The 13,825-nt window shown below is 41.9% G+C and overlaps 1 protein-coding gene across 1 annotated transcript in view; it reads left to right on the top strand.

The window, feature by feature from the left end:
- Positions 1-13,825, top strand: part of Cacna2d3 (calcium voltage-gated channel auxiliary subunit alpha2delta 3) — a 927,251-nt gene that overhangs the window by 696,289 nt on the left and 217,137 nt on the right. Inside the window, exon 17 of the mRNA XM_042679948.1 lies at positions 3,182-3,256. Within this exon, the coding sequence (XP_042535882.1) occupies positions 3,182-3,256 (75 nt within the window). The remainder of the gene's footprint in view (positions 1-3,181; positions 3,257-13,825) is intronic.

The following is a 13,825-nucleotide window of genomic DNA, read 5'->3' as shown; positions in this document are numbered from 1 at the left end:
TCATTCTTGCTAGGCAGGCACTCTGCCATTTGACCCACACCTTCATCCCTGTTTTTGTACAATTTATTTTTAAGTAGGATCTTGCTTTTTGTCCTGATCAGCCTGAGCTGTAACCCTCCTACATATGTTTTCTTGTTTGACTGGAAATAACAGGCATGTACCATTGTATGCAGCCATTAATTTAGATGGAGTCTCACAGAGTTTTTGTATGTTAGCCTTGATCCATGATCCCCTGATCCCTGCCTCCAAAGTAGCCAGTGATGCTGAGTTTGGGCTTATAGCAGGGATGAGAATTCACTCGTGAGTTAGCAGGAAAGAGGTAAAATTGGAGGGCTTGTGGCTGTCCCATGTTCTGAGAAGCAGTGAATGAAGAAAGGTAGTATGAGGACTTAGGGAAGGCTTCAGGAACTGTCTCACACACAAAGGGGCCTTTTGTTGATCTTACCTAGGGCCTGTACATGGCCAGAGTTACTTTTGACTTTGATCAGTCTGAGGCTGGAAGAGCACTTAGTACCACGGTGAAAATCCATTGAATTGATACAGTACGGTGAAGAGACAGAGTTGAGTCTGAGAAATGCCTGAGAAAAAGAGCAAGATTTTATGATTTATAGGTTAAGGGATGAAATGAAGACACTAAGGAGAATGCTCTAGCTACTAACTCCAGCTTGGCAGGGGAGGAGGGGCATGTGCAACTTACTGAGGGTCAGAGAGAAAGAAGAGTGGGGAGAGACAGGACATTCATTCGTCTGGGTGAGCCTGACACATGGCCAGAAAGAAAGGACCACGGACTATATGAACTGCCACTGAGGGGTCAGACTGGGTAACAGAAATCTGGAGATGATAGCACATCGGTGGCTGCTGAACTTTATCTGGAAATAGGAAAGTTATGGCAGACAAGAGCCCCTGGGATAGGATCTGTGTAAAGATGAGTGATTAAGAAATGGCAAAGGGTAAAGGGGGGAAGCTCAGGAGAATGGGGTCTGGAGGCTGAGGTTACAGGGTCAGGAGGAGGCAACTGTCAGCTAATAACACCAGGAGTGTGCACTCAAGAGAGAATGCCCTAGGAATAGATAATTAGGAGGCCAGTGGCACTGTGGAGAATGGAGTTGTGGTGACATCCAAGAGTGGCAGAAGGCCAGAGTCAAGAGTTCTGTGGATTGAAGCATGAAAGACCATAGACAGTAAGGAAGCAGAGTGGGAAAGTGGACAGGGAGTGAAGACATTGGGATAGGAAGATCAGTTCTCCTGCATTCCAGAGAAGGAAACAGAGTAGACTTAGCTTTATAGAACCTATGCTAAATTCTATGTCTTTTCTTGTTCCTGTATCTTCCTTCTCTTCCTTCCCCCACCCCTTCTCGACCTTCCTCTATCCCAACCACCCTTGCATATATTTTTTAACTCTATGATATAACATTGGCTGTCATGGAACTTATTTTCTGGTGGTTATATAGACAGGCATCTTGATGACTGATAACAAACCTCACATAGTTATTTTGATAAATACTATAAGAAAAAAATATAGGGCATTAAAAAGAGTCTTACCTTCTTGTGAAACCCACAAGCCAAACAAGAACCAAAGTCATATACATTAGAACAGACCAATTAATGTATGCTAATAAAAATACAAAGAGAAACAGACACTGACTACATTAGCTAACTATAAAATATCATTTGTTTGGTCTGCTGTTAAGTTTGAAATTTCAATCAAATCCTACTTTTGCCTTTAATGGAATAAGTCAAACTCTCAGAATCCTTTTTGACCCCTCCAGCCCATATTAAACTGGGACTTAATAATGTTAATTAATGCAATGTTGACTGTGTCTGACATTTTTCCAAGAGACAAGATGAAAGAGATGATATACATCTCAAAGGATAGGAAATCTCTGGTTTATCTTTCACAGCATAATGAAATATACTTTTATCGTTTGAGTCAGGTAGAATCTTATTAAGACTTGCGGGGCAAGGTAACTTGGGGAGAAATGTCTGTTGCCCTTAAATATGTGCATATTTGCTTTATGTAATGCAACGGAAACTTTTAATTGCTGGTGTTAAATTCTCGAAGTTAACTTCACATCACCTTGACGTTAAGCTAACAAGCAGACAGGGTCACTCCTGGTTTGTAAACTCTCTTGTCTGGATCATTTAATAGTATCATATTCAAGAATGTGAGTGGCAGAGAACTTAAAGAAAAATAACAGTGAGGGCTCAGAACTGTGAAATAACTCCTCAGGAAAAAAAAAAGAGAATTTTCTTCCTCTCCCTTTCCACTGATTTAGCAAAAGTAGGTTACATTTTCTTTCTTTAGAGGAAGAGATCAGTGTGGGTTTTATGCCAGGGGCCATTTTAATACATGAATGATTTGTAGGTAAATTTATTGTAGCCAATGGGTGCAGTCAACTGTGTAATAGAAATATTGTCAAAAAGCTGGGATTATTATTTAAATAAGTGCAGTGTTAAATTTGATTACATACTTTTTAAAGCTAATAAAACATTTCATTGCTCGCAAACTATTTCCCATAGTCCCATGTAGTCAGAAAACATAAATTAAGTGAAGCTTCTCATAGAAAATTACCCAGGCTTTGTGTTGGAGGAAGCCTGCATGGAAAAGCTTGGCAGCCACACAATTTAAAGACGAGAGGCTATAAAGGGGTTGTCTGGCTCCTCTATAGGCTGCTGGGGACACTTTTATCCTTGGAAATTATGGAAAATGACAGGCCAGGAGAGAGTGTGTTTGACATGATGCCTGGGGGTTTGGGATTGAAGGACGCTTCGGGCAGAGTGAGTGCCCCTCTTCCTTCTTCCTGGTCAGAAGACAGCCTGATTGATAACATTCTGCTCACTTAGCCATACAGCCTTTCCACATGCATTAGTCAATTTATTGTTAAAGAAAATAATTGAGTTTATTTTTGTCTTATATAAGTCAAAATAAAGCCCGTGGATGCCAACGTGGGGATGTGACATTTTAAATTGTGCTATTCGCTGAGCTTATCTGTGACAGGTCTTCATTTCTACCAAATGTCAAGGATCAGTGCCTTGCATTCATTTTAATGAAATATTGTACTGATAAGGGTTATGAATGCCAAGTTTAAGCTGTAAATTACTAAACGTTGGGCTGCTTTATGCCTTGTGAATTCACCAGGGAGAAAACTAATGAAGGTTTCTTTCCTGCTTCCTCTAACAGTTAGGGATTCACGGTTATGCCTTTGCAATCACAAATAATGGATATATCCTGACGCACCCGGAACTCAGGCCGCTGGTAAGAGAAATGTTCATTCTTGCATTTCTCCTTTTATGAATGTTAAAGGATTTTCTTCAGCCATACAATGGCAATATTTTGTAGCAGTTTTTACATTGAAGTCATTCCATTCATAGTATTGTAAAGATTATTTAATAGCACATAACTAGTATTTTGACTGAACACCAATAATTTAGGATAGGTATATATTTTCTCTTGTGTGTTCATATTAAAAAAACCATATATTTAAATGTATTTTAGTAAATATCTAACAATATGAATAAAATGTCTATCAGTGTGGAAATTATTTAATTCTAGACAGCTTAAATTCTTTATGAAGGATACTTTTATATAATAAATGTGTAGACTCACATGCTCCAGCCCTTAACCTACTTCTCCAAGTGACACCTGATACTAGGAATTAGACATGGACTGCTGAAAATTCATTACAATGAGAGGTGCCTTCAGATTACATTACAGAAGCCCAGTGCCTATGAAACACCCTTTCCATTGAATTTCAAACAGGAGAAATTGCTCTCCATTTCCTACCTAAGCCATGCCAGTTGCACTATAGAGAGTGTGAAAGCTCTTTGCTTCTCTCAGCATCTTTTCCACTTTTGCTGAGAGTGGGTTAGGAAACTCAGGATAGATTGCATCAAGCCCTATTCCCTGGTAGAGGTTGCTTTGAGCACTGTGTTGAGGACAATGAGGACTCTGACAGGCAGCTAGTCTCATTGGAGGGGACCTGCCCCACTGTGGGGGGTGGGTACTGGTAGCAAGTGCGCCACCTACTTGCCATTCTGGGTTACAATTTGTTGCAAAAGAGCCTTCTGGTCGATCGTGTATAGTGTATATGTTTAGCTTGATGTTAAAGAAGACAACATATTTGGAGTAATATAGTGAATATGTCCTTCTAAGTTGATAATATGTACGTCATCTTCACACACAACACACAGATGCATGCATATTAATGCATGTGTACTTGCTCCTCCCTCCAAGTCCTTATCCCTTTCATCAGAATTAGAAAATAGCAACAGAGCCTGCTATGCAAATGTTTGTTGGCAAACTGTCTTGGGGTCCAGTTCCTTTCTCGCTTGCATCATTGTTTAAAAACATTTCATGTGAGGGAGCCGTCTTCATCCAACTTCGCTCTAATCGCCCTGGTATTAATGGAGTCGTGAGCACATCATGTGGACTCCATATGCATGCTTTCAGATGAGACATGCTAATATTTGACTGTGGCAATCTTTTTATCAGAAAAGGACCGAATTAGCTCATTCCAAATGTGACTCATAATTATTAAAAATGGATAATTGAAAAAAAGTTAACTTTTTAAGGATACATTTGAGTCTAAAAAGCTTAGGGTATTAGCCACCTCCATGTGGTCCAGGGGTGTTGTTTGCAGGACATAGTAGGAATTATAGTCTTGGTTGTGGCTGAGTAAGTATAGGCTCCTGGTGATTATGTATTCCTAACTGGAATGGAACAGAGTAAATGAAATAATTAAGCCCAAATCTCTGCTAATGAATCTATATCCTATTTATCAGCTTTTAAGAATGAAGGAAATGGATCCGGATGTCAGAAGTTACCACAGTGGTTTTCCTGTTTGTGCAGCAATGGAAATAATCAGCAGCCCTCCACACAATGTCCTTGTAGTCATTTATATCTCCCTATCATGGTGCAAATTGTCAGTTTGCAAATAGGCCATCCATTTGATGCACTTTCCAGAGCTTCGGACACAAAGGAGGCTGCTGAAAGGCCTCTGGAAAAGCGGATCTGCACAGCTGACAGTCTGTCTCTTGACAGAATGAATACTTACAGATCCAAGAAATTTGTATGCTTATCACTATTCATACCCTTTTCTGAATGGCTTCACCAAAAGTGATAGCCAAGGTCAAGTTTCTATATGTGGAGTGGCTCAAGAAAACACCCTACATCTCCCTTATTAGAATGGAAGCTATGACAAGGCCATAAAGAATGGCCAGGCCCAAGAGCTGTCTAAATGTCCCATCATCTGGCTTTGACTCTGAGACCATGAGATTCCATTCTTAGGAGCTATTTTAGGGGACTTCACCACAGAGGATTATGTAAATTAACCCACTTGCAGGTGATCGGTAAGTGCACATGGACTCTACTTTGAATTTTGCATTTTTCTTCTGAGCAAAAGACAGCTGCAAAACAGAATGGATTCACCTTCAAAATCCCCAGAGGTTGTCTTGAACTTCTAGTTCTGCTTCATCCTGGCTCTGTGACTTTGGGCAAGTCATGTAGCCTCTTTGTCCTGATCATTTTCCCATCACTGTAGTGTACATATCTGCAGCTTAGCCACTAGAGTAAATGGGATAATATGAAGGAAGAATCTTCCCCTGGCATGGTAGAGGCAGTGCTGGTCCTGTTAGAATAATTGGGTGGACTTGTTGATGCTGGATACCTAAAGACACTAAAGAACACATTTTGATTATTTAGTTGGTTCAGCTTGCTGTGATAAGCTTTGACAAAGGACTGTGTATGTGTCGGACACTCATGTACACATACACTTGGGCTATTTTCTTTTTTATTCTCTAACAATCTTGACCTGCCTGGTCCAGAATATAGTGTAAGCCAACACATCAGCCCTGTTTTGTCTGGAAACCAAAGGCTTTTTGTTTGTTTCTGAGTAGCAGTAATAGCAATACTAGAAGCCATAGAAACTGAAGCAAGATAGTTAAACGTCAGCCCTTGTAGATAATGCATGAAGGTTGTTTATTACTGCTTTGGGCACTTGTTTCTGTGTTTTTCCCTTCTCCCCTACCACCAGTCTGCTTAGTACATAGTAGGGACACACAAGATAAAGGAATGAGCTGGGTACTGGTGGTTCCGTGTAATCCTAACTACTTGTAATGCTGAGATTGGGCAGATTATAGAAGATAGCCTGAACACTCACATGACAGCCCTTCTCAACCAATAACTGCATGTGGTGGCATGAGCCTGCCATCCTAGCTATGTAGGAAGCTGAAATTAGGAGGACCATAGTTCAGGCAGGTCTGGGCAGCAACATCCTGCTATGATAGAAAACAAAAAATAGATGGGTTGTGATCCAGGCACAGGCACAAACAGGCAAAAAAAAATAAATGTGAGGCTTGGTCTCAAAATAACCAGTGCAAAAAAAAAAATGGCTGGCTAGAGGTGTTTCTCCGTGGTAAAGTACTTGCGTAGCAAGCGTGGGGGCCCTGAGTTCCAACTCTAGCTGCCCACTCCTCCCCTTCCAAAAACTAAGAAGAAGATGAATGAAGGGACACGTCATATACACTGTTTTCATTGCCACTTACTTTGGGACCTTCTGGAGAATCTAGCAACTTCTGTACTTCCTCTAACAATCTGGTATCTGTGTTAGGCATTTATCTCTCTTGGCTAGACTCAGAGCACAGCTAGGAGCAGCCAGCTAGCTACTAGTAACTTCCCTAACTACTTAGGCAGAGAATTCTCATTCAAGCCCCACTCACCTTCTCCCAAGCCCCGTCAAACAATGAATGCTTTATATAAATGGATGCTGCCCTTTACTCTGGCCAAAGCTACCAGATTAGCACAGTGAGTGTCAGTGTGGGGTTGTGGCCAGCATGGGGAGGATGGAGCAAGCTCCCTTTGAACAACTCATGTTCCCTCTCCAGCTGCCACTGAGGTTGTCACTGCCCCTAAAGCCAGACGAAAGAAGTGGGTTTTTCTGAAGCACAATACCAATATTTTTCTAATTTGTCCAATAAAAATCTTTTCCCCAAACTTAGTGTTTGGCTTGATTTTATCCACTCTTTTCCCTTTCATCTTGTACGATTTGGGTGTGAATCATGAAATGCCTCCAAAACCAGCTCAGAATTAGGAGCCTTACTCAGCAGACTCACTTGGGTCTAATTGACCAAGTAGCCAAAGTAATACTTTCCTGTGATAATTGGGCTCTGTGTTGTCCTGCTTCATGTTTCTCAACCACTGTCCTCTTGCCGCCAGCTTATGACTTCCTGATAGATTCACTGAGGTCCATGTGACAAACCCTTGCTGGGTGTCTGATGTGCAGGTTCTGCATTAACCTGAAGGCTGTTTAGCTAGGGGCCTTCTAGTAGGCTACCCCTGTTTCCGTGGTGGGGGGACAGCACCTATTGTATGGGTGGTTGGTAGATGAAACCCCAACACAGCAAACCACATAAATATTAGACCCTGAGAAATGCTTCTTGCGTAGTTAGTGGAAATTTTTGCATTAGTGGAAATTTTTTCTTATTCTTCACCACTCTTTAATGGTGAGACTAAAAATATCTCAAAGAACACTGCCTAAATTTCATTTTCCTTCCTTTTGTTTTTCCTTTGTTTCATAAATGTTTCTTATTTACCCAACAAGAGAAAGGGAGGACCAAGAAGGGGCTATCATTAGCCTGACCTACATTTTCGTTGAGATTTTGGTGATCCATCTCCTCCTCCCTTGTAGGGGAAAAAAAGGACATTTAAGATGATTTCGTCCTTACCCCAAGGAGGCCTGGAATGTGACCAGGTGGTCAAATCCCCAAGAGAATACCAAGTAGGTTTCCTTCCCACAGCCATGGCAGGATTCCATGAAGAGCCTCGGACAGGCAAAGCCTGGCACTCATTTCAACAAAGCCCACATCAAAATCTGCCCAAAGTTGTCTGCTCTGTGCATGTAGACACAAAACTACTGGAGGGATTCTATTCTAGGACCACTGTGTGAGGAGATGGGAGGTAAGAGTGAGAAATTTGCATTCACTTCTCTAACATTCATTATGTTGGCTCTGGCAGTGTTGCTGAGATATATGCCTTGCCTCAAAGAAGTAAAAATCGAGTTAGGAGGATAAGATGGAAGAGTAAGGAACTACAGACACTAGGAAAGATGCACCTTTTGGTTCATTATTGCTGTTGCCCTTGTTTTTCTACCAGTGCTGGTTCTTCTTTATGGGTCAAAAACTGCTCTGTTTCTACTATGTTAGTGCTTTTGATCTTTAAAGAGTGAAACAAGCAAACATAGGCAGCAGATACCTTAGAAAGGCCTAAAGGTTTAGAAGATGAAGGTAGAGTAGATCTGGCCAGGAGTTTATGTCTAGAAGGTATCCTGGGCTGTTGTGAGCCGTAAGCTAAGGATCTGGGGTGCTCTGTAAGGGAGGTCATTAGGTTCCAGATGAAAACCAGAGGTTTCGAGTATTGAAGCAATTCCCCCCAAATGAACTAGCTAAGAAGTGCTTGAACCAGGAACCATAGCCCAGATCAGTTTACATGTACTAAGTTCACTTTGCTACATTGACTCTTCAGGAAATGGGAAGCAGAGTTGTTGGAAAGGGTGGGAGTGGCTGAGATGCCTGGTCTGTGCAGCCACATTGGTGAATAGCAGGGCAATCATGGGATGGTTATAGTTAGAATCTGTCTAGACTTAGCTCTGTCCTGTAACAGAATAATGCAAGCCACAAACATGAGGTACATTATAATTTAAAATTTTCTACTAGCCACATCCAAAAGAATGAAAAAAAGAAGCAGGTGAAACTCAGCTTAAAAATATATTTTATTTAACCCAAATAGGCCAAATATTGGTTCTTCCATTTATAATCATTATAATAATCCTAAACATGATATTTTGCATTCTCTTCATACAGTCCTTTAAAATCTGTTATATTTTCTACACTCAGAGCATATATCAACTTTGTCTAGTGTTTCAGGTTCTGAAAGGTCCATAAAATGGATGCTGAGAACCCCTTTAATTTAATGGAGATGACAGTCCCTACTGCCATCCCTGCCTCCCTGTCTTTTGGGTCAGTGGTCCGTTAAGTTCCTCCTCTGAGCCTCTCCCACCCCCACTCCAGACTGTGGCCTCTGCCAGCACTGGGGATGGAAGTGAGGGATATCCACAATTCCAGAGTAGTAGGCTCACTGTCCAGGGCAGATGGGCTCCCTAGTTTGGCTTGGAGCTCTGGCTATTTCAGCCTTGTGGGTTTGCTCCTAAACCACATTGACTTTCTAAGCCAGACCGTGGCTCAGAAACCAAGAGGTGGGGTGGGGTGAGCTGTCAGGTTATCCACAGATGGATATTTAGACATCAAAACCTTTTCTGTTGTTCTGGAAAACTTAGGCCAATTCTCTAAGAAGACTAGACTTTGAGATAATTGGCAACATCTTTCTTAACCCCGTGAAGAATCCTCCCCTTTCTGAAATTCCACCCAGCTCTTCCAGCCCCAGGTTCTCACAGCAACGGTCCTTCCCTGTGTTTTTTGTTGACTGCCCCCTTCCCACTCCTAACTGTTCATTTTTTTTTCTGTGACCTGTTTGCACAATGTAGAGATCATTGAGAACGTGAAGTGACATGTGCATATCTGCATAAGTGTAAATCTTCTCCTTTTTTATTCTTCTCACATAAAAAGAACTACGTAGACACTCCCATATAAATCTAAGTTATATATCACTTATGTATAACATATATTATGCTTTATAATGTATTATACAGTATGTATAATATATATAATATAATATATATAGTTAGAGAGGGTATATCTAAACTAACTTAAATAGGAGTTTGAAAGTTAGGACCATGTTAAAATCCTTGCCTAAGTTCATCTGACTTAGTTCTAGCAATTAGCCATCTGAAGAGAATGTGTATAAATCCAAAATATTTAGATGCAAAGTTTACACGAGGTCTTAATGTCATTTTGCAATTTTCAGTCCTGTTGACCTTCCCTCAGAGAGCCTAAGATCCTCTCTGTTCTGAGTGCTTGTGCTCGCTCCCGTCAACCTGGAATCTTGTCACCAATACTCCATGGCCAGCTTTTCCTTATGCTGCCATTTCTCTTGGAGGAGCCAGGCTCTTCCTCATCGTTCTCCAGCATGGCCCCTGCTTTGCCTTCCTTGGGTCACTTATCACTCCTAGAAAAATGTCTGTGCATTAAACGTTATCCTCTTACTCTTTGTGGGACTTTGTCAGTAAAGTTGGAAGTTTGTCTTTGATGATAGTGGGTCATGTTGATGAGTGGAAGCTAAGTACCAAGTTCTGACAACAGATGAACTGTTCCAACACCGTACACCCTTTCACCACACATTCAGTTCTTTCTAATATGAGGTACATGTATGGTTGGATAAGCACTCTTGTCTTTTTGCTCATCCCTCTGACCTCCTGCTTGCCTACAAATGTTCATCAGAGTTCTTTGCATTCAACATGCTGCTAGTTACAGAGACACTGAGGCAAGTAAAAGGATGTCTCTGCTCAGCAGAAGCTGGTCCCAAGAACTGTTCCCCAGCAGCACAAGGGGCCAAAACACAGCAATGGACTTTCACAGGAACTCTCGTTCTTTCTTAGTGAAAGGTGCCCCGAAATGTAGGAAACCTTCTCTGGAAAGTGGAGGAAGATTGCTCTGGGCTGAGTGACTTCATACTCTCCTTAGAATCACTTTCTTAGATGAGACCAGACACATTTTCCTTCTAATTTTAAGACCGTGTGTACTGTGGGTAAGGATTGCCAGGGACTATAGGTCTGGAATCATTCAACAACCTTTTGGGGATGAGCAAATGCACCAGTCCCTTCCAGCTGCCTTGCCCTGCCTGCCCTGCGTGCTCTGGCTGCTGATAACCCAGTAGGTGGCGCACAGGCACTGCTGTGAGCCTTCCCCACAGCCTAGCCTGCCAATGCCCAACTTCAGGACAGAGCCCAGGCGACCCTGCTTAAGCCTGTTCTGAATCTACTTCTTTAGTTTAAAAGAAAGCATTAAGTGATGCTAGTAAGTGTATCTGCTCAAAAGAGTGTGCTCCGTGAGAAAAAGTAAACAGGATTGTGAGACCCCCCCCCAACAGAGTGAGCCTGTTGGTTTTGAAACAAATCATTTAGCGAAGGAAAGACACACTTGGTCTTGCACACTTTCTTCTTAATGAAATCTGAGGACTGTGTGGGAACTGCCTGGCCTGGACATGGAGGTGGGAACCTCCCTTAATACTTCAAGATGGTGGGGACTTAGGAGGTCAGTGGGATGCCTTTAAGTGAAGTGGTGCTCTGCTCTGCAAACCTAAGCAGCCAGGGCCTATGTGCTGTGTCTGGGTATGAGCTTGAATCCCAATTCAAAGGAATTCACATGCAGGAATAACTTTTGTAGGCAGTTTTTGAGTGTGTTCAGTGGGCCTTGCTAAGATCTTCTGGGTGCTCTGCTGTAATGCTAATGCAGCCGTATCTCAGGACTTCATGGACGAGGCTCCCTGTTGAATACCTTTACCCTCCTTGTCTCCTCACATTCCCATAATACCCTGCCTGCCGTTCCTTATCATAGAGAGGCTACCTACCAATTGCCCATATACCGCATGTTCGAAAAATTAAATGGATAAATCATCAAAAGGAAAAAAAAAACACCCACAAAAGACAGCCCCTGCTATTTAAGCTGAAGAACATGTCCATGAATCAGAAAGTAAATTTGTGCCAGTCTTCAGAAAAAACAAAATTGACTGTACACAGTGTGGATTGTCATAAAACGTAACTCTTTCCACTGAAAGAAGTTCCCTCAATTCAGAAGCTGTGTGCTCAGGTTCTTTTTTATCCCTTGATGGCTTAGAGAGCCTCCCCTGGCCTCTTTGACATTCTCCCCTGGATCTTAGATATCAATGTGCACAGAACACAAACATGGCTCTTTGCTTTGGGTATGGGTTTGTGGGGATACCCACCACAAATTGGAGAGAGAACAGATGTTGTGGAAGACAGGGGCATGCTCATGTATTTATTCCTGTGTCCACCACAGTTGGCTACACCTCATCTAAAGTACCCAAGCCTGCCTGACTCTGTGGCCTCCACGCTCTAGCTTTTGCAATTGTCTCTCCCTATATCTCTTTTGTTTCTAGCTTCAGGGTATTGCTCCATTTCTATACTTCCCTACATCCTACACATACCTTTACAATAGTTTCTTTATTAAACCCTCCTAAATTAGCCAGCTTAATTATGCCCTGTGCTCCCTACTGAAGCCCTGACTAATACAAAAGAAGGAGGAGATGGGAGGTTTATTCTTCTTATGTCATGACCAGGAAAGAAAAAGAGAGAAGAAAGAATGAAAGGAAAGGGAAAAAAAGAGAAAGGGAAGAAAGAATAATTGAAAGAGCTGTTGTTTTCTATATTCATTTACTATTATTTCACTTTATTTCCTTATCTCTCATTTTATTAGGTATGGGAAAGTTCCATATACCTTTCCAATAATTCCCCTTTTGCTCAGGTAATTAAACATTGGCATCTGTTGTTTAAAATCAAAGCAGCCTGGCTGACATAAATGTGAAACCCCAAAGCCTGGTACCTACTGCTCTCAGGGAGCTTATAGCCTGATACCCCTCCCCACCCAGCCCCAAAGCAATGTACCCTCATCCCACCAGTCTTCTCAATGGACCTTTGAGCTTAGACTCCACTGCCTTGCAAAAGTATCTGGACACCTCTCCCTGCCCCTCAGTGTGCTATAGGTAACTAGCAGGCTGATCAAATGGTGTTCTGTTTACTCCTGTATATCCAAGACCTGGGAAGAAGATGTAGAATAATAAATAAATGGCAAAGGAAGACCTGCACATAGGGAAATTGAACACACAATATAATAACATTTTATTAGGCTCCATGGGTAGGAGTACTGACAAGTAGGATTTATAAATGCATTTGATATGTAGCTGTGAACTATATGGCTGGGGAAAATGCAAGGAGCTAATTTGCAGCCTATACTTGAAACCATGGTTTTGCTCCACTCCTGCGTAGTTGGGAGCAGTAGAAGCCCTTTGTGGTACCTGAGTGAGTGCTTGCTTATCCTAGCACCACTGGAACTCTGTCTACATCCTTCCTCTTTTTTCTTTCCTTCTTACTGTCTTCCTCTTGCTGCCCCTTCTCCCTTTCTCGGTCTCTTTTTCCTCTTTGTGTGACATATATTCATTGAACACTAGGTACTCCACTAGATACTGAGAAACCAGTGATGAAAAAAGACAGACACCTTGTTTGGTGTTTACAATCTTCATAGAGAAGATTTTTTAAACTCATAAAGTAATGACTAAGTAAGAAGCATTATACATTTCAGATAAAGCTCTCTAAAGCAAACAAGGATCTGTGAGAATAAAGAGTAGACCTACCTTATTTGGCTACTCAGGAAGAACTTCTTTAGGCATGACATTCTAAGTGAGAAATAGAGCTTCTTGCAAAGATTGTACAGATGGGACCAGGCCAAGGGAATGGTGTATGTGAAGATCTTGAGGCACAGAGATATCCTGTATGTCATGCTCTGGAATCTGTCTATAGATTTACAACAGACTTTTCAAGAGCTTGTAATGCAGGCTCTTGGTGTTCATTGAGGCCTGCTTCCCCACCCCATCTTACCATTCCACATTTCACATACCAATCAGGGCAGACTGGCCCACAACTGCCTAATTCCTGGGTAAAGATGCTCTCTCCCTTCTAATGTCCACTATTTCTAGCAGGCAGCAGGCCAGATGTGAGACTCGCATCCTTCTACCAAAGGCTGATGTGTACTCTCTCAGGAGGGATGTCTCCCAGGTGTGTGTTCTTCAGGCTCCCAGAGCTCTGTGATAGGGTATAGGTTGCTGGTGGTGGTGCCATGAATGATGATGGTTCACCTTGTA

The sequence above is a fragment of the Dipodomys spectabilis genome, unplaced genomic scaffold, assembly GCF_019054845.1.
Source record: "Dipodomys spectabilis isolate Male_0828 unplaced genomic scaffold, ASM1905484v1 ptg000054l, whole genome shotgun sequence".
NCBI classification, from domain to species: Eukaryota; Metazoa; Chordata; class Mammalia; order Rodentia; family Heteromyidae; genus Dipodomys; species Dipodomys spectabilis.
This window is presented reverse-complemented; position numbering and strand designations above follow the sequence as displayed.